General features: G+C 40.8%; 4 protein-coding genes across 8 annotated transcripts in view; 2 read left to right on the plus strand and 2 right to left on the minus strand.

Moving 5' to 3' along the window:
* Positions 1 to 5,244, plus strand: part of DLAT (dihydrolipoamide S-acetyltransferase) — a 37,085-nt gene extending 31,841 nt beyond the window's left edge. The window contains exon 14 of the mRNA XM_032427794.1: positions 4,821 to 5,244. Coding sequence (XP_032283685.1) covers positions 4,821 to 4,884 — 64 coding nt within the window. The 3' untranslated portion in view covers positions 4,885 to 5,244. The remainder of the gene's footprint in view (positions 1 to 4,820) is intronic.
* On the minus strand, positions 17 to 7,704 carry PIH1D2 (PIH1 domain containing 2). Of its 2 annotated transcripts, XM_032427800.1 has the most exons (6): positions 7,458 to 7,704; positions 5,941 to 6,143; positions 5,231 to 5,354; positions 4,608 to 4,853; positions 3,754 to 4,013; positions 17 to 1,713 (listed from the first exon to the last, which is right to left on the minus strand). In XM_032427800.1, the coding sequence occupies exons 1-6, from the start codon at positions 7,690 to 7,692 to the stop codon at positions 1,579 to 1,581; spliced, it is 1,203 nt and encodes a 400-aa protein (XP_032283691.1). In that variant the 5' UTR covers positions 7,693 to 7,704; the 3' UTR covers positions 17 to 1,578. The 2 variants fall into 2 exon arrangements, 1 of the variants encoding a protein (XP_032283691.1); XR_004302228.1 differs by lacking the exon at positions 7,458 to 7,704 and adding an exon at positions 6,882 to 6,937 and having other exon boundaries at positions 5,231 to 6,159.
* On the plus strand, positions 7,072 to 17,747 carry NKAPD1 (NKAP domain containing 1). Of its 4 annotated transcripts, XM_032427796.1 has the most exons (7): positions 7,187 to 7,260; positions 7,802 to 7,831; positions 8,455 to 8,531; positions 9,542 to 9,642; positions 12,393 to 12,542; positions 14,308 to 14,361; positions 15,240 to 17,747. In XM_032427796.1, exons 3-7 carry the CDS (start codon positions 8,463 to 8,465, stop codon positions 15,745 to 15,747), a joined length of 882 nt encoding a protein of 293 aa, XP_032283687.1. In that variant the 5' UTR covers positions 7,187 to 7,260; positions 7,802 to 7,831; positions 8,455 to 8,462; the 3' UTR covers positions 15,748 to 17,747. The 4 variants fall into 4 exon arrangements, with proteins under 4 accessions (XP_032283686.1, XP_032283688.1, XP_032283687.1 ...); XM_032427795.1 differs by lacking the exon at positions 7,802 to 7,831 and having other exon boundaries at positions 7,072 to 7,260; XM_032427797.1 differs by lacking the exon at positions 7,802 to 7,831 and having other exon boundaries at positions 7,072 to 7,260; positions 15,243 to 17,747.
* Positions 17,748 to 17,839: 92 nt separating this feature from the next.
* Positions 17,840 to 19,866, minus strand: TIMM8B (translocase of inner mitochondrial membrane 8 homolog B). The gene is made up of 2 exons (XM_032427799.1): positions 19,745 to 19,866; positions 17,840 to 18,239 (listed from the first exon to the last, which is right to left on the minus strand). The coding sequence occupies exons 1-2, from the start codon at positions 19,826 to 19,828 to the stop codon at positions 18,072 to 18,074; spliced, it is 252 nt and encodes an 83-aa protein (XP_032283690.1). The 5' UTR covers positions 19,829 to 19,866; the 3' UTR covers positions 17,840 to 18,071.
* Between the last annotated feature and the right edge of the window lie 29 nt (positions 19,867 to 19,895).

The following is a 19,895-nucleotide window of genomic DNA, read 5'->3' on the forward strand; positions in this document are numbered from 1 at the left end:
TGTCTGCTTCTCCTCTCCCTCTGCCTCTCCCCCTGCTCACACACAGACACTCTCTCAAATCTTAAAAAAAATAAATAAAACCAAGCTTGTAGAAAAATCTAGTCTCTAAATCAAGGATAATTAATATCCATCTCACTTTCCAGTTTCAAGGAAAAAAATTTGGTAAGACTCATATTAAACTACCCCACAGTTATTAATGTTCTTCCTGGGCAAAGTTTGGTATTTTGGGGGGGAGGGAGGAGGAGGAGAAATTTCTATGAATATAAAAATCCATTGAAATAAGTAAAATATTTTGGAAAGTAACAAGGATGTAAATTTAAAATCTAAAAAATGCTAGATCTTGATATGCATTTTATTAATGAGTACACAAACACATAGCTGCTGACAAAAGTAACACCCAAGTGCCAAGAGTGCCAGAGCAGAGATTCAACCAGTTCTATGTGGTTAGGTATGAGAGTTTGTAGGCCAAGTATTGATGGTGATTTTGTAGAAGAGAAGGTAAGGTGAAAGCATTCCAAGTTTTTTTGAGGGATGAGACTATAATAGGGGTGTTAACTTTAGGACATCATACAGTTCTAGAAAATCTTCAGATGGTAAATTATCCTATTGCTGGGAGAATTCAAATCCAGACCAGGCTTAAGAAAATTATATTTGTTTTTAAGTATCACATACCAATTGCTTCTCTTCTATATACTATATTAGTTTCTAAAGTTAAAAAGCTTTAAAATTAATAAGGACTTTAAAGACATTATGTTGAACTAGAAACTATTACAAGGAAGCTGTACTGTATCTAGGAAAGATGATTAAGGATGCTTAAACATCAAAGTTAATACCTCTGTATTGAACAACCATCTGACAGATGAAGTTGATAAATACATCCTTCTGTCTTAAAATTATTTTCATAGGAGAAAGGCACTTGTCCCAAAGTCACATCCTTTTTCTTAGGGTTAGATTTATTTTGCGTCTTCTGTACAATAACATCCTGTTATTGTTACTGCATCATGGTATCCAGTCCACAGACAAGTCTGTATTTGATATTAAAAGGTCTGACGGGTAGCTTGGACTCCTCCCATCAGAACTGTTTTATAGAAGTACAGAAGTTTGCATACTAGTACATTGGCCCTGTAACTTTATAGCTGGAGGAGACTTTCACTGCTTCAGTTCCTCTTGGTAATAGAAAATTTACAGTTTGAGATTTATTCCTGATGCAAAAATTTGCTAGAGACAACCAAGTAAACCAGAATTTCAACCAGTAAACCAAGAATTTTCACAATTTACTTGGAAACATAGAATTTTCCCAAATGACAATTTGTTACTTTAAGACCATTAGAAATAGCTTCAAAACAAGTATATCACGGCAATACCGTTTTTAATAGTTTCTGCTTCTAGCCAAGTTTGAGAAGAAAGTTAAAAAAGATAAACATTAAGTTGATGAGAAAATCTCATTCCATCAAAAAGAACTCTTTAGAAAATACTAGTGTTTAAGGTAAACCACCACCTCTTCACCCATAATGAAGGTCCTATCTATCATTCACATGCCTTTATCACTGAAAACCCAAAGCAGATGATGCTCTTGACTTACACCAATGGCATTGTGACGATTAAGGTAGCTTTCTCTTTGATAAATTTGGCTGTAGTCATTTCAGTATCCACAGATTCTGGAAGATTCAGATGTAATCTGTACTTCTCAGAGACCTCAATCAATAAATCATCCTAAGAATAACAAATCAAAGTATTTTAAAATATGAAAATAGAAAGTAACTCCTGGTTAAAATATGTTACTGGATTATTCAGTTACTCCTTTCCCGTAAGAGGAGGATCTCACTGCCATGTGACTTGCAATGAGCTGTACAGTTGCTGCTGTGACTCCCTGAGGTTTTTTGTTACTGCTGCTCAGTACGTCAAAAGTTAACTGATACAGTGCCATAAATTGGGTGTTGCCATCCTAGATTATGTGGCATTGACTTTGTGGCTGACCAGCAAACAGCGAGGAAAATGTATTGGCAATAGGAAAAATGGTGATCCATGTTTTATAGTGATAAAGCCCTTAGTAAAACCAGCACAGTAATTTGAAAGACAACTAACTGCACCTCGTTAATGTGTGGCTTTCAGGTAAAGTGTGAAAACAGAATGTTGGTAACATGCATTGTTTCTATTGGCTACATTTAATAAGCTACTACAAAAAGAGATGAGCTTAGAAAAGAATTTCCTAGTTTGCGAGTAGGATTAAAAGACTATACAAAGCCCCAAAATTCTAAGACTTCAGGACTGAGAAATGGAACTAATTTTTATTTTAAACCAGTAAAAAATAAAATTGAGAATTTATTTCTTAGCAACAAAGACTAAGACAGCCTAGAAGTAAAGATTGAATCACACGTCATTATACTCTTTGTTAAAACCTCTAACTGGATTAAGGTGGAGCTCAGTTAATCTTTACATTTGGCTCAAACGACAGCAATTAAGTAAAAAAAGGCCATTGAAAAAGGGACATGCCTAATAAAGAATCGTGGGTGTGGCACTGATTAGAATCAAAGAAGTAAAATTCTACCAGTCTAGACTAAAACATTGGATCCCCAACATTCCAAAAGCGTGTAACAGGGTGAGTAAACTGCTCAGCACGTAAGGATGGCCTATTCTCCAATGTTCTTTTCCGATGTGGCCAGTGTGGGTAAGAAAAAGGTAAACACCGGGGCGCCTGGGTGGCTCAGTCGTTAAGCGTCTGCCTTCGGCTCAGGTCATGATCCCAGGGTCCTGGGATGGAGCACCGCATCGGGCTCCCTGCTCCGGGCTCCCTGCTCCGCGGGAAGCCTGCTTCTCCCTCTCCCACTCCCCCTGCTTGTGTTCCCTCTCTCACTGTCTCTCTCTCTGTCAAATAAATAAATAAAATCTTGAAAAAGAAAAAGGTAAACACCACCCAAAGAATGAAGCTGAAAGTCATGGAAAACAATGGAACTAGGGGGCTAGGTAATGAAGGAATCTTGTAATGAGACCTAACCAAGAACACCCTCTACTTACAGGAAAGGGACCCTCACGATATCTGCCTTCCAGGATATCAGAATTGCTGTGCACCAATAGGTGCTGTGTGCCTCATATTTTCCCCCTTTCCAAACTGAGACTGTTAATTACGGTTATCCTCTCTCCATTGCACATTGTACGGTGCATGTGGCTATGGCAGTAGGTTACTTGTCTTTGTAGTTCATAGGTCTGTGGTTCAAGAGGAAAATGCAGATTATAATGGCAAAATCCTGTATTTTAGAGTCTGATACTGGGATTGGAAATGCCTTTCTTGGGGAAAGAAGCAAATATTTGTGTCCTTGAGAGTTGGACTGTGGTAGATTGTAGGACTTTGCCAATGTTTTGCTCTTCTTTTGTATAATAAGGATTATACATCCTTGCCATTTGAATTCCTATGACTACCTGTGAGAATATTCTTCCCAGCCCCGTTGATATAGGATTTGGCCTGGTGCCTTAACTTTGGCTAATAGAATGTGAGTAAAGTGATATATACTATCTCTGAGAGAAAGTTTTAGGATCTATTGCATGGCTTGGCCATTTCTATTTTCCCTCTTTCATGAGAATGGCATATCTCACCTGTATCTTGAAATATGCAAGACCCCTGGAACACAGCAGGCCCACCTGACATACAACCTGAGCAAATTGCTACAAACCACCGAGACTGTGGAGTTTGTTACTACAGCACAATATGGTAAATGTTGACTGATACAAATTTATAGTATTACCTGTTCAACTTACCTCAGAAACACTAAGATCACAGAGAGATACTGAATTAATACCAGGTAATTCAACTTTTATTTCAATTTCCAGAGGTTTCTCATTCTGGTCAGCCACAATTTTTAATTCATAGGCTGGTTCCTTCATGTCTACCTGGATCTCTGTACTGGAAATCTCCTCAATCAGACACCTTGTTTTACTTGAAACTTCACCTTTTGGCAATAAAAGCTGAAAGTGATCTGAATTGCTCACAGTCCTACTTATCTGTTCAGGGGTTAGTTCTTATGGGAAAAAAAGGGGGGGGGAGATGAAATCACAAAGTTAATCAACATAAAATACTATCAGGCTATGAACTGTAACATTTGTGGCATTAGCCAAAATGGCAGATAAGCTGAAGCTAATTTAGTTTGGGAATCTAAAAAGAATCTTAAACCTGGGGCACCTGGGTGGCTCAGTCAGGTTAAGTGTCTGACTCTTGATTTCAGTTCAGGTCATGACCCCAGGATCGTGAGATCAAGCCCAGAGTTGGGCTCCGTGCTCAGGGGGGAGTCTGCTTGAGATTCTCTCTCTTTCTCTAGATCCCCCCTTTCCCCCGCCACGCTCTCTCTCTCTTTCAAATAAATAAATAAAATCTTTTTTTAAAAAATAAATAAAATCTTAAAAAAAAAGAATCTTAAACCAAACAACTTGGTTAAAAAGTTTGCAGGGTTTAAAAATCTTTAAGGACATGTTAATATTTCTAATATCTAATCTTTATATTTTTCTATCTTAAGTTTCTCATCTTTTAAAACCAAGATTTTTGGTTTGCAAAATGTACACAGGATGCAAAACAATTTTAAATCAGTTAAATTTTCCATTTACAGTCATTAACTTACCCTTTCTCATTTTCTCTCTTAAATCTGTGGGGTCAGCTTGCATTCCCATCAGATTTTGTTTCATCCTTTGAATGCTTCCTTTTATTCTAAATTTAGTGATACTGTAAGAGTATGAGAGAGTGAACTGGAATTGTTCCTCAATGCATTTCATGGTCATCCGTATTAATTGATCTTTTTTCACTTGGTCCTTTTCTGCTGCCTGGAGAACATCAGGATTGTAGGCAACATCGATGACTGTATAAACATCTGTGTGTGTAATTCAGAGGATGTGAAATGAAGACAACTTGTTTCACTGATGATACTGTCAGGTAATATATTAAGTCATAATCCTGGATAAAGCTAGAAAGCAAAATTCTATTCCTGTATTTTTCAGAGGTAATCACAATGGTGCCAAATATACAAATTTCCAATTAGGGCATTTCTTGGCATTTTATATGGGTTACTATTAGAAAAATTGAATAGCATTCAATTTATGTAAATAAAGGTATGCTTATTAGTTATTAACTACATTATAACCAAATAAAATATTTTACTTGTAATGCCTTTTACCAAGTAAAATCTGGTCCATGCTTATTCCCAATAAAGTTTTTAAAATGTGCTTTCTCTCCCTTAATTCTATGTACCTGATGTCTCAGACATATCTTCTGGTCTGCCAACACTTAGAGGTACTGGATGAGTGGTTGACTGGGGAGCTGGGATCCTTTTCCACTGACACAGATTAATAAAAAGTACTTTTTCCTTTGGTTTCTAAAAAATAATTTTGCATATCTCAAAATCTAGTGTTTTTTTTTTCATTTAAAAATATCATAAAGGTAACTCATCACAGAATTTGAAGAGTGAGAATTTTAGTCACCAAGTAAGCCATTCCATGCATTTAAACTGTGTTTGAAAATTGTACTGTTACCTCATTTCCCCCAAGCTACTGACTTTTCAAGATCCAGTTGTTGCTCCCAGAGGAACTGGGAGGAAGGAGGGGGCACCGATCTAAGCAGCTATTCCAGGTGAATATGACCCTATTTCACCACTTCCTTACCTCCCAGCCAAGTAAGTTCTCTTTATTTGAAAAACTTCCAATTCTACGAGTCTCTGTTAAATCATTACATTACTTTTTTTTTATTCTAGTAGAAAATGACTTTGAGATCTCCAAAATATATGTGAATTTCCCATTCTTATTCCTTCAACATAATCTTCCACACTGTTTCACTCTCCCTTTAGAGTGGCGGTTCCCCTCAAGTTCTCTTAAAGTAGCAATAGCTAAAGGTAAGTGATTCTCTGATTATTCTAGGATTCTTCCGCTCAAGACCTCGCATCCCTGGGTACCAACACTACATACCAGGATCCTGGTTTGTAGACAGAGCCGTGGTTCTGGGGTGGCACAGAGCTGTTTCCCTTCTTTCAGCTGCTGTTGAATGAACTTCTCGTAGCTCTCAGGATTAGTTTCAGCCAGATCATCTAGGAGGTTCCAGAACTGAGTAACCTGGGTGAGCAGACCCTTTGAGGACGACTCCATGATTGAGGTAAACAGGCCTCTTGAGTCTGTGGAAAGATAGGACTTCAGGGGGAAGAAGTCTGTGTAACTAATGGTTCATTTCTTCTTTTGGAGGAGGAGGAACAAACAGGTCAGGAATTGTTTTGGTGAAGTTAGCACCTGTGTCTAAAAGACTGCGGCTCAGCACCACTTTTCTTTACCTTATTCTCTAATTATCTAGTCCCCCTCAGACAAGTCCTCACCTCTGCCTAGACTCTCACCAGCACTGAGGGTAGAGTAGTCAGTTAAAGTCTGGATTACCCGGTGACCGACTCTCTTGTTCCGATACCTGGGTATTGGCAGACGGGTGCCTATCCAGTCCTGAAACTGCCAGAGAGCTACAGGAGACGTCCTCACAGCTTCGTAGTTAAAAGCAAGGATTCTGGAGCCAGAATGCCTAGATCCCAGTCTCAGCTTTATCACGTACTAGGTGTGGTACCTTGAGCAATGAAGTTATGTATCAGTCTATTCTCAAAGTGAAGACGGTAATACCTATCTCGTAGGGTATTGTGAGAATTAAGGATGCTCATATAGAGAGGCTAGGACACTTCGTAAACACTACGAGAATACTGATACCATCTGTGTCTAGAGATAACCTCCCTCGCTCTCCTCTCCCACTGGAGAGGCGTCCCACAGCAGCCACAGAATGAGGAGAAGAGGTTTGGGTTCCCCGAATACTATATTAGGGTTAAACTAAACGGGAAGCTTAACTAAAGGACAATCTTCCCGGAGATCGGCGAACCCACCTCTTCTCTCGGTTCCTTGACGAACCGCGACGCCTGTTACTAGGGTAACCGGACCGGGTACAACATCTAATTGGGTCCGGAAAGCTCCAGGAAGAAAGGCTTTTTACATCCAGTTCCGGAGTCTCCCCCCTTCTGGTGTCGGGCTTGCTTTTCAGCCGAGGCCGACCCGCTTCTTTTCCAGGAAGGCGCCCGCCTCCCCTCCGCACCTTTCGATCTCTAGAGGATGCTGGAAACCCTCCCCGTGGGAGTCTCTGGGTCTCCCGTGGGTGGGAAGAGTTTCTCCGGAGCACGACTTCCGGCCTGAACGGGAAGCCCGCTCCCTTGTCTCCCAGACCGATTCCTCCCCCCAAATCCCCGCCACGCGAGGCTGCGGCGCACGGTATGGGTGTATTTGTGTGTGTTTGTATGGGGAGGGCGTTTGGAGGGAAGGTTACCGGGAGCTCCGTGGCCGCTGGGGGGCAGGGATCCCGGTGACAGAGACGGGGGTATTTTCTCTGTCTTCCACTTGGAAGCCTCAACCCCCTCCCCCCCTTCGGGCACTCTGGGTGTTTCTTGGGGCCCATTCGAGGGTTGTACCCGTCCAGAGCGTCCCCATCCTTTCGGGAGAGCGAAGCCCAGTCCTCGGGTCCGTCCCAGAGGAGCGTGAGCGGGGCATGCCCCCATGCCCGTCACGCCGGCTGTCCGGATTCCGCGCCGGCGCAGCCTCCGGCCTCGGCCCGGAAAGAGATCTTCCTGTCGGTGTGGGCTGGGGGAAAGGCAGCCGTGGCCTGGGCCACGGGTGAGGGCAGAATAACCGGTGGGAAGGCTGCATTTTCACGAAGGACTCGGGTGAAGCTGCAGAGCTGCCTTTGAGCCCTGACTCCTTGGCTTCCTGGGTCGGAGGAGATCTTGTAATGGAGTGGTTCTTCGTCTCACACTAGCAAGATGCCTGATTTCCTCAGGATCGAGGGGTGAGTGAGCGGTGGGGTGGTTGCACAAAACCGCTGCTAGCTACACACTGAATATCCTTGTCATCTGTTTTTTGGAGGCTTCTGTACAAAATAGAAAGTAAAATTCCTCTGAATGGAGAAATGTAGGCGTGTCTGCATTTGATGTCAAATGTTGACATTTGTGGTCCCTGACATTGTCAGATCTAGGTATTGGCTTCATCACAAACTAATTTTGAGATTGGAAAGTTGATTTCTAATCTGGATCTTGTTTACATTGGGCTCTCTGGCCTGGGGCAAGTTATGCTTAAGGGAATTTCATCTGCAAAATAGGAATGAAGATGCTTGCCTCATATAAAACATGGGGTTGTTTTGAGGATTAAATAAAATGGTGCTCTTGAAGGCACTTAATTCTGTGCAGTTTGAAAGAACTTGGATGTCCACTATCTCACTGTACATTCATCTGCACATTAGTGTGGTCGGGCATTTTCCCCTTTTAATGGTGAAGGGAAAACTACCCCTCAGGACCTCTGACTTCTTGTTCAGTAATCTTTCCTTTACCTCATGCTTCTTTATGACACTGTAATAAAAGATAAGATAATAAAGGAAATTATTGTTATTAAATGTTATTTATTGATTCATTTCAGATTGAAGAATGTCCCGTGTTCCATTGGGGAAAGTCCTCCTGAGGAATGTCATCCGGCACACAGATGCTCACAATAAGGTGAGAGGTACAATCTCGTTTTTCCTCAACATTTATTGGAGGCATACAGTGTGCCATGCATGATTTTGGTAGTTTGGAGATACAAAGATGAATAAAATAGATAATTACAATCAATTTGATAAGTACTGTAGTAGAGACATATACAAGGTGCTTCAGTGCACTGAGGAAGGAACAGTGAAATCTGCCTTGGGAAATTAGGAAAGGCTTCACAGAATGCGTGGTATTTGAGCTGCCATATTTGAACTAGTTTTTGGTGAACAGGTTCAAATTTACCAGGTGTAAAAGATCATTCCAGACAGAACATCATGTACTCATATGGCAACAAAGAAGAGCATGAAGCACTTGGGGTGTGGCAAGAAAGTGTGTGCATCTGGAAAGTAGGGAATGTTGTGGGGAGTTGGGTAGTGACAGAAGATGAGGCTCAAGTGGTAAATTAGAATTGGATTGTGATACTTGGAGATTAGACTTTTTCCTCTGAACAACAGTAAAGAAGCTATCAAATGTTTTTAAGCAGGGTGTGACAAGACTGTATTTGTATTTTAGAAAGATGATTTGTTAGCTGGGTAGGGGATGATAGACCAGATGGAATGAAACAGTAGAAACACCAGTTAGGCAATTGCAGTGCTCCAAGTGAGAGACGATGAGGAGTTCACATGAAAACAGTGACAGTCGGGATGAAGATGAGGAATTTAGGAGATAGAATCCAAAGGATTTGGTGACTAATTTAAACATAAAGGGTTATCATTTGATCATTGAAGAATAGTTGCAAAATTAAAAGGGGATAAATGAGTCTATGCAGGGTTAAAAAGTTCTCCTGTTGCTGCAGAATTCTACATATTTGAGATTCACTGGGTCGGATTATTTAGAGAATCCTGAATTTGTTCCCCAGGTTCCTGATTATGACCCAGTCTGTAATACAATAATTGGTGCAGAGTGTATTGTCAGTTACTTTTCTGTGATATAAAATATTGTTTTTAGTAATTATATTTCTTTTCTTTTAAAAAATCTAGATTCAGGAGGAATCAGATATGTGGAAAATAAGAGAACTGGAGAAACAGATGGAAGATGCTTACCGGGGGACCAAAAGGAAAATGTTACCCAGTAGTTCAAGGTGAAGTTGGAGCTCTAAGATCCAGAATAACTCAGATCTTGTTCAGAACCATCAACTTTCATTTAAAAGCATTTTAGTATGCTAAAGATAGATGAGTTCAGTTCTGTGAATCTTTAAGCCTTCCTTCCTTCATGAATCTAGACCCAAGCATAAAGGTAATGGCTATGATGCATATGGCTTAACACTTAGTATTTATTTGCAATGGGGAATTTAAAAATTCTACCTTGAACAACTTTAAAAGTTAAAGATTCTGTGTATTCTGACCTTGTCTGGTGGCTTTTAAGATTTTCTGTTGCTATCTTATGGTCACTTAGCTATCATTTATTCTTGTCCCCTTTTATTAGTCTTTGATTCTCCCTCAGCCTTTTCTTTACCCCATCTACTTCCTGTGTTCACCAAGTCACACAACTTTCACATTACCTTTTTAACAATTTCAGTGTGAATATGCAGGATTATGTAGGCTTAGTTGTCTTGTTTGCGGAGGTACAGGAATGTCTGAGTATTGAGAACATTTCTTGGGCTTCATATGCCTGTTAGTGTATAGCTGTATGTGTGAAAAATGACTGTAGTAATAATGCCGATTTCTTTTTTTTAAATTTTATTTTATTGTGTTATGTTAGTCACCATACATTACATCATTAGTTTTTTTTTGTTTAGTTTTTTTTTGTTCTGTTTTTTTGTTGTTGTTGTTCTTTTTTCCCTCCAGCTTTATTGACATATAATTGACATATAACATGTAGGTATACAATATGATGATGACTTGATACACACAAACTGCAGAATGATTATTACAATAAGGTTAGCTAACACATCACCTCACACAATTACCTTGTGTGTGTGTGTTGGGGGTGTGTGTGTGTGGTGATAACATTTAAGATTTATTCTCTTAGCAACTTTTAAATATATATTACGGTGGTGTTAACTATAATCATCTTTGCTGTACATTAGATCCCCAGAATTTATTCATCTTGTAACTGGAAGTTTGTACCCTTTGACCAGCATATCTCGAGCCCCTGGCAACCACCATCATACTCTCTATTTCTATGAGTTTGGATTTTTAGATTCCACTGTAGTGTTCCATGATTCATTGTTTGCATATAACACCCAGTGCTCCATTCAATACATGCCCTTAATACCCATCACCGAGCTAACCCATCCCCCCATCCCCATATAATGCCGATTTCTAAAGTCACCCAGGGAAACAGTTAATAGTGAGATATTAGAGAGTGAGTGTGCCTGTGTAGTACTCAGCCTTTGGAGTGTGACTGACTGTATGTGTGAAGTGCTTTAGACAAGGAAGTATTCAGGGTGTCCAAGGTAAAGAAGGCAGAGTCTCAATATAAAAATAAGTATCTTTGCAGTCTGTTTTCTTGCTGAAGATGGTCCTTTGAGAATTTAGAAGTAAAGTTAGTGCAGATGATAATTTGTCTTCTATTGGTTGTTTAATTCCAAGCAGCATTTCCAGAAACAAAATGTTGTTTTCATTTTTATTATTGATTTATTTATTTATTTTTAAAGATTTTATTTATTATTATTTTTTAACTTTTTAAAAAAGATTTTATTTTTTTATTTTTATTTTTTATTTATTTATTTTTTTTTAAAGATTTTATTTATTTATTTGAGAGAGAGAGAGAGCGAGAGAGAGCACATGAGAGGGGGGAGGGTCAGAGGGAGAAGCAGACTCCCTGCTGAGCAGGGAGCCCGTCCGGGGACTCCAGGATCATGACCTGAGCCGAAGGCAGTCGCTTAACCAACTGAGCCACCCAGGCGCCCAAGATTTTATTTTTTTATTTGACAGAGAGAGAGAGAGACAGTGAGAGAGGGAACACAAGCAGGGGGAGTGGGAGAGGGAGAAGCAGGCTTTCCGCCGAGCAGGGAGCCCGAGGTGGGGCTCGATCCCAGGACCCTGGGATCATGACCTGAGCCGAAGGCAGACGCTTAACGACTGACCCACCTGGGCGCCCCTTATTTATTTATTTGACAGAGAGAGAGAGACAGCGAGAGAGGGAACACAAGCAGGGGGAGTGGGAGAGGGAGAAGCAGGCTTCCTACTGAGCAAGGAGCCTGGGGACTGGGCGTCCCCAAAATGTTGTTTTTAGAGTGAATTATTGATACCTGTCATGGTCAATAAATCTAAAAAACCATAATCCCTAAAGAGATTCTGATTGTCTCACTCCCTGTAGCTAGAATGGTGCCTAGCATATATGAGGCCCTTAAACATTTTTGATAGTTGATTAGCTCGCTTAGTGACTTGTTAGTGGACCTTGTAAGCACAGGCTGTATCTGTGGTTCTCAACGTTTTTTCTACCCCAGCCTACTCATGGGTTAGGCCTTGCTCCTACTATTACTATGACCTCACTATAGCAAGTTGCTGGTGTTTTGGGAAGGGAATATATTTCTAGGGTAGTTTGAAATGTTCCCAGCTGTGATTATGCTCTACTTCCCTCTTTGCATGTCCTCCTACTTGAGAATCAATGAGTGAGCTATAGCATGCCACAGTCCATAAGTCATTTTGTCTGTATTCTGCAATAGGATGGGTAGTAATGGTCAGATTTTCACTGGACAACTGTACAGACTTATGGAGAGGAACAGATCATGTCTTTACATTGGTTTTTTTTTTTTTTTTTTAGCACTAAATCGGTGGTTTTGTTTTCCTCTTAGCTTGTTCAGTGGGTTTTGTGCATGCCATTCGATAAAGGAACCTCACAGATTGCTTCTAAATGTAAAAGTTCTTCTGTTTTTCCTTATAGCCGGATGCGTAGTGATGGTTTTGATGAAGAAAGTCAAAGAGACTATTGGAGGCCAAAGAATGAAATTTCTGGGGCACTGGAAGATGATTTTCTTAAGGCTAAATCCTGGAATAAGAAGTTATATGATTATGAAGCTAATATGCCAGACAGGTTTGTGAAAAAATTCTTGTGACCATTAATAATATTTAGCCTGAGAATGTGTACTTTTATTATTTATTTATTTATTTATTTATTTATTTATTTTTATATATTTTTTTAAGATTTTATTTATTTATTTGAGAGAGAGTGGAGAGAGAGCCCAGGAGGGGGTAGGGTCAGAGGGAGAAGCAGACTCCCTGCTGAGCAGGGGAGCCTGACATGGGACTCGATCCTGGGACTCCAGGATCATGACCTGAGCCGAAGGCAGTTGCTTAACCAACTGAGCCACCCAGGCACCCGAGAATGTGTACTTTTAAAAATTAATTATCTCTACAAAAACTTGCACACAAATGTTCATAGCATAATTATCGTAATGGCCAAAAAATAGAAACCCAAATGTCTATCAACTGATGAATGGGTAAACAAAATGTGGTACAGTAGCCCCCCCATTGAAGCCCCCCCAGTGGTTGCCTAAATCTGTGAATAGTACTGAACCCTATATATACTGTGTTTTTTTTCTGTACATAGATACATACATACCTATGATAAAGTTTAATTTCTAAATTGGGGACAGTTAAGAGCGTAACAATAACTAAAAATAGAACAATTATAACAATATACTGTAATAAAATTTATGTGAATGTCATCTCTCATTTTATTTGTACTGTACTCCTGTGAGAATGTGGGATGATAGAATGCCTACGAGATGAGATGAAGTGAGGGGAATGATGTAGGCATTTTGATGTAGCATTAGGCTACTCCTGACCTCTTGACAGTATGACAGAAGGAGGGTGATCTGCTTCCAGAAAGCAGAACTGCAGATAAGGGGGGACTAATGGAATGTTATTTGATGATAAAAGGGATAAAGTACTGATAAGTGCTACAACATGGATGAGCCTTGGAAACAGGTGAAAAAAACCAGACACAAAGGGCCACTTATTATGATTCTGTTTATATGGTATGTCCAGAATAGGCAAATCCATAGAGACAGAAATTAGATTGGTGGTTGCCATGGGCTACAGGAGAGGGAGGAATGGAGAGTGACTGCTAGGGAATGGAGTTCCTTTTTGGGTGATGAAAATGTTCTGAAATTAGATAGTGGTGATGGTTCCACAGCTCTGAATATACTAAAAGCCACTGAATTGTACACTTTAAGAGGGTGAATTTCATGTTAGAGGAATTATACCTCAATAAAATTGCTTGGCTCAGTTGGTTAAGCGACTGCCTTCAGCTCAGGTCATGATCCTGGAGTCCTGGGATTGAGTCCCGCATCGGGCTCCCTGCTCAGTGGGGAGTCTGCTTCTCCCTCTGACCTTCCCCCATCTCGTGCTCTCTCTCATTCTCTCTCTCTCTCAAATAAATAAGTAAAATAAAATATTTTAAAAAAATAAATAAAAATAAAATTGCTATGTAAAAAAAAAACATTGTCCCATTGCTGACAGCATTGTTACAAGTTGTTTTTGGAGAAGTACTTCACAGCTAAAGAGCAGAATAGAAGAGTTCCTTATCTTAAGAATGGCAAGTTCTCAAAAAAAAAAAAAAAAAGGCAAGTTCTCTTACAAATAGACAAAAGAATCCTTTGTGTCTGAAATAACATGCAATACAGAAAATGTAGCCAGCTAAGTTACTGAGCTTGAAGGTGGGGTTGGCTCTACCATATCTTTCTTTGTTCTGTGTGCATGTCTGTGTCTTGCATGCACTAAGTCTAATTTTTTTTAATTTTCAAAAATGTATGCATTACTTTAATAATAATGTAATAAAATATGTCATCTTACAGATGGGGTCACAGTGGTTATAAAGAGTTATACCCTGAAGAATTTGAAACAGACAGGTAAGGCAAATAGGCTTACTGAAAAAGAAAACAAAAAAACTAGAAACTGTAAGATTAATTCCAAGTCTGAACTATAAATTGGGTTCCTAATTTTACAAAGGAGATAACGTTTGCCATTAAAAATGTAACTAGAGGGGCGCCTGGGTGGCTCAGTCGTTAAGCGTCGGCCTTCGGCTCAGGTCATGATCCCAGGGTCCTGGGATCGAGCCCCGCATCGGGCTCCCTGCTCGGCAGGAAGCCTGCTTCTCCCTTTCCTGCTCCCCCTGCTTGTGTTCCCTCTCTTGCTGTGTCTCTCTCTGTCAAATAAATAAATAAATAAAATCTTAAAAATATATATATATAACTAGAAAAATAATAGGCAATTTAGTTGGGAGATAATTGGTATTTTGCCTTTTCCTGATTGATGTTCTGCATATATATATAGCATTTAGGTTTTTATACATAGTATTCCATACAGTAACTCAGTTTGGTAGATTAGAATTTTTATCTTCATTTTAAGAAAACAAAACGAGGAAACAAAACTCTGAGAGTGATAAAGTCTCATAGTAACCCTATGTCAAAGCTCCTAAAATTCAAATGTTAACCCCAACTTTTTTTTTTTTAAGATTTTATTTATTTGAGAGAGAGAGAGAGAGAGAGAGAGAGCAAGAGCAGGGGGAGGGGCAGAGGTAGAAGCCGAATTCCCGCTGAGCGGGAGGGAGCCTGATACGTGGCTCCATCCCAGGACCCTGAGATCATGACCTGAGCTGAAGACAGACGCTTAACCGACTGAGCCACTCAGGTGCTTCTAACCCCAACTTTCTATCTAGAATGCAGAATACTAAAATATAAATACACTTTTTATTTTCTATAGTAAAGCAGTTTCTCTTTTTTATTAGTAGTGATCAGCAAGATATTACCAATGGGAAAAAAACATCTCCCCAAGTAAAATCATCTACCCATGAGTCTCACAAACACAAGAAGTCAAAGAAATCTCACAAAAAAAAGCAGAAAAAAAAGTCACACAAAAAACAGAAGAAAAGCAAAAAAGAAGCCACAGATATAACAGCAGATTCCTCAAGCGAGTTCTCGGAAGAAACCGGGGCTTCTAGTACCAGGAAAAGGAAACAGTCACATAAGCGCAAGAAAAAATCCAGGAAAAAGTCTCTCAAAAAATCTGCTTTATTCTTGGATGCAGAAAGTGACACTTCCCAGTCAGATGATTCCGCATCCAGCAGTTCTGAGGAAGGTGAGGAAAGAGACCCTATGAAAACCAAAAGGAAAAAGACAGATAAAAAAGTCCATATCCCTATAGTTAACAATGAAATACAGGAGAGGACGAACAAACGCACAAATTGGAAAGTGGCTACAGATGAAAGGTCTGCAGAGAGTTCAGAGGATGACTAAATGAGGAGACATTCTCCATTTCCCATCTGACTGGTTACTTACAGCTCTTCCACCTTGGGGTTTTGCCAGTGACTCTGTTGCCCGGCACAGGGGCCCTGAGGTCAGAGCTGTCCTGTGCCATCTATCCACGTTCTGAGACTTCTTGTTTTCTGTTTTGGCCTGTTAAACTTGATCCTCTTATTGTTAATAGGGAATCTGGTATTTTGTTATGAAGTTTTCTTGAAGAGATTATTTTTTGCAATTAACCACATTTAGGGTAGAGTGCAAATGCAACAAATTGAAGGACCCAGAAAGCTGAATCCCAGTAACAACCTGGGTACACCAAATGGGATGTAGAATTTGGGGAAAGCGAGGGCCGGGATCAAGAGGTGGATTGGAACTGGTGCTGTGTACAGTGTTGGAACACGTGTTGCTCTGTTTATATAGCAGGTGCCACAACTTTGTCTTCAGCCTTGGTGCTTTGCTCTTTCTGTATTTTGGCCTCAGAGATGTGGTCCAGTTTATTTAATGAGAAAATGAGTAAAGAGCAAGACATTTTTCCTTCATGATAACATCCATAGACAGCTGTTATTATGAGACTAGGGTTTTCTGTCAAATTTCCCTGCTGGACAGGGTCTGTGGCTACACTAAGTATACCCCTAAACATGGTAATTGGTTTAGTAAATGGTTTTCTACTTCCTGTATATGGCCTAAATGGACTTGTGTTCGAAGTTATTTCTTCAGTTGTTTTGGTTAAGTCCTCAACCAAATGGGGTAAAATTAGGAATTAGTCATGCTGTCTGATGGTGCTCTGAACAGCATTCAGGGTAGCAGCTGCCATTTAAATATTATATTCCTTGTTCGTTTCTAAATCTATTAATGAAATTTAGATTTTCCCTGAAACTAGGTTGAACCAGTTCCAAAATGCAACAGGCTTCTCAGGGACTCACCCACTTCTTCCCAGTTTGCCTTCTGATTAAAGCACCAAGCAGAGACCATATTATTTCCCTTTGCTATATACTGTGATCCCTACTGTTAATTCTTAAGAAACCAAAATACCACTGAAAAAAGGCTGGCAGAACACAAGTGAATTTTTTCATTATGACAGAATACCAAATGACATATCATTGTTTTTTCTGGTTGTCACTTCATGGTCTGGGTAGAAAGCTTGAAAACTCAGACTTTTGTTCTTGGTTCTGCCACTAATTAGTTATGAGGTCTGGAAAAGGTAAATTAACCTCCCTGGCCTTACTTTCCCCGTGTATAATATAGAAATACTTCATGGTAGCATGACAGTGTAAGACACCAGCAATAGACTATAACTGTAACAACATTCCATGAGGTGGTAATATTTTACAGTTCTAACTACTAAATTTGTTCTCTTTACAGAACAGATGTCTAATAAAATGTTTAGTCATAAAATACATGGTTGGCTAGAGGTTCCCTATCCCTTGATTATAAGCAGGTGCTACCTTTGGGGATATTTACTTGAAATATTAATACTTTGGTACTCAATTGTCAATGTTCCATGGCGTATATTTTTACCTTTGGGATTAGTAGGGGCCCAAGGTGGGGCAAACAGTCTGTAATTACTACCTCTTAACCTAAAGACAAATTGTTTTGTTCTTGGAATAAGTGAAATCTTTGTTGGAAGGAGTTTTCAGCACGTATTTTTTTTTAGCATTGTTTCTGTGCTATAAAAGTACTGATTCTAGCACAGACTCAGGAAGATGGGCCAGTGGAACAGGCATCTCCAGGAAGTTGGTTCAGCTTCAGTCTTGACCTTCCCTTCCTCCCATCCTAGCAGGCCTATTTCTTTCCCAAGAATACACATCCTGCCTGTTTTGTTTTTGCCATGTTTATTTTTTCTTGGTCATATATAAGCAATAAAGCTGTTTTCTGTTCTTCACCTTTCTCAACCCCAATTTCTCTTCTATACCTTAGGCTAAGTCTTTGATGGTTCTTCTAGCCCCCTTAAATATGGCTGAGGATGGCCTTTCAAAACCTAAGATCTCTCATTTGCACTACTGGTCTTGGAACGTACTTCTAGTGTTCCTGCCAATCAGAGATCTCTATATTAAATCCTAAAATGGGATTAAGGAAAAAAAAGAAATTTCGAGTTGGAGAATTCAGATTTATTGAATAACTGTTGTGATAAAACATGGAATTTCTGAATTCCAAATAAATAAATTTCACTTTTTGAACATTTGATCTGTTACTTCTTAGCACCAATAGGCTTGGTAACAGCCTCAAGTTCACCTGACAACAGGCTGACAACTTTCCCCCACTGGCCCTTCAATCTGCTTAACAAGTCCTTTGCTTCTGTCATTCTCCCAGGGGATGGCCTACTGCCCTCCTTTCTGTACAATCTGGGCAAACCGACTGGTGATGGCAAGAGTAGTGTCAATGAAGCGGTCCACGCAGCTAGAGAGACAATTTTCAGTGCGAGAGTCTAGGCGATTCCCTGGCTTCTCCACACATTTATCCCAGCACAGCTCCATGAAGTGATGCACCTAAGAGGAAAGAAAATTAGTAACCATTGCTGTCTGCATATAGGTCTAACTGCCAACTTTATTTCCTTCCTGTTTTTCTCCTTTTCTGTCACTTGACTAAACCATTCTTTCCATCAACAAACCATGGGCTCTCCTCTTCCCTCACTTCCTAATTTGTCATCAGTATGGCCCAGATCCTTGTTCCTACATTGCAATAATCCTTTACCCTTTCCGTTTCTGTTTTTCTCCTCTTTAGTAATTACAAATAACTTTCCATCAAGTCACCCCTGTACTTAATGCACAATTCCTCTGTTAGCCATTCAGGGCAGCCCATTATTTAACCACCAACCTGTTAAGCTTCAATGAAGTGCACACACAGCATACTCAATGTGACTTAATATTCCCGGAATGCCCTACCTAAAGATTTGTCCCATTCTTCAAAACAGTTCAAATTCTTAACTCCTTGAAGGCCACTGTCTATTTTTTCCGATTGTGTTAAGTCCTTAATCCGACTGTAAACTTTCAGGCATGGTTAGTAGTATTCCCAAGTTGCACCAGTGTAAGCTGGGAAGGTATGGTACCAATTAATTTCCCCCCAAACCACTGCTCTCCTGTCATTCCAAACCTATCCCTTACAGACTAGTTCCTAAGTTCTAAACCTTTTGGGGCTCATGGACACATCTGTGAATCCAATGAGGGTTATGGATCCACTCTCCACAAAGATGCACATCAGGTACAGAAAAATGTGTTTTTGCTATTTAATCCGTCGCGAACACCGTCCCCCTCACCCCCCACGGGGGGTAACCATTTACTGAGGGCTTCCTAGACTGGGTACTCAGCAGTCAGTCAGTACTTTCTGCGGTCCTGAAGTCCGACTGTCATCTCCGTTTGGCTAAGCAATTAGCCACGCTGCTAGTGGTGCTGCCAGTAAGGGTCCACGCCGGGTTTCGAACCATGCCCAAAGGGCTCCAAAACACTTGTCCTACCCTACAGTCCAAACTGACTACTTCAGAGCCCACCTTTCTCCATTAATGTTCCACTGCTCTGTCGTTTTCAAATACATGATCGCGTATGATCTCTACAGTCCAGTGAGGCAGCAGGCGACTGCAGAACCGAGACCCACAGTGGCTGGGTGTCTTGTCTAGGGGCACGCGGCCTGGAAGGGGCAGGGGCAGGATCAGAACCCAGAGCTTCCGACGGCCAAGCCCGGAGAGCTCGCCGCCAAACCTGGTTCCGTTGCCCTTGCGTCGCCCGAACCTTTCTTCTCTGCTTTACACTTTCTCTTTCCCGCACGCTGGGTGTGCCTAGCGGGCGCCTGAGCACTACTGCTCACCAGGGGCTGGAGTCTTCTCTGGGAAGAACGCGGCGCGGCAGGAGCGGGCACGCGGCAGTCCCCCCGTGGTGATGTCGCAGAGCTCCGCTCGTTTTTTCCTAGCGGCTGTCACTTCACGGGCTGAATAAAAAGTCTGAAAACTCAACCCGTGCCTCACCCTCCTGTCTCTTCCCCTTGGTGCCTGTCCCCGCACCTGTGCAGTGAACTGCGCCTTCTGTTGTTCGGCCGCCACCAGGCGCTGCAACTCCGCTTCGTCCGCCTCTCCCAGCTCCGCCATCGTCCGCCTCCAGCTCCGGCCTTCCGACCAGCGTGTGCGCGCACGTGCGGCGGGCGCGCGCCAGCTC

The sequence above is a fragment of the Phoca vitulina genome, unplaced genomic scaffold, assembly GCF_004348235.1.
Source record: "Phoca vitulina isolate PV1807 unplaced genomic scaffold, GSC_HSeal_1.0 scaffold38, whole genome shotgun sequence".
NCBI lineage: Eukaryota > Metazoa > Chordata > Mammalia > Carnivora > Phocidae > Phoca > Phoca vitulina.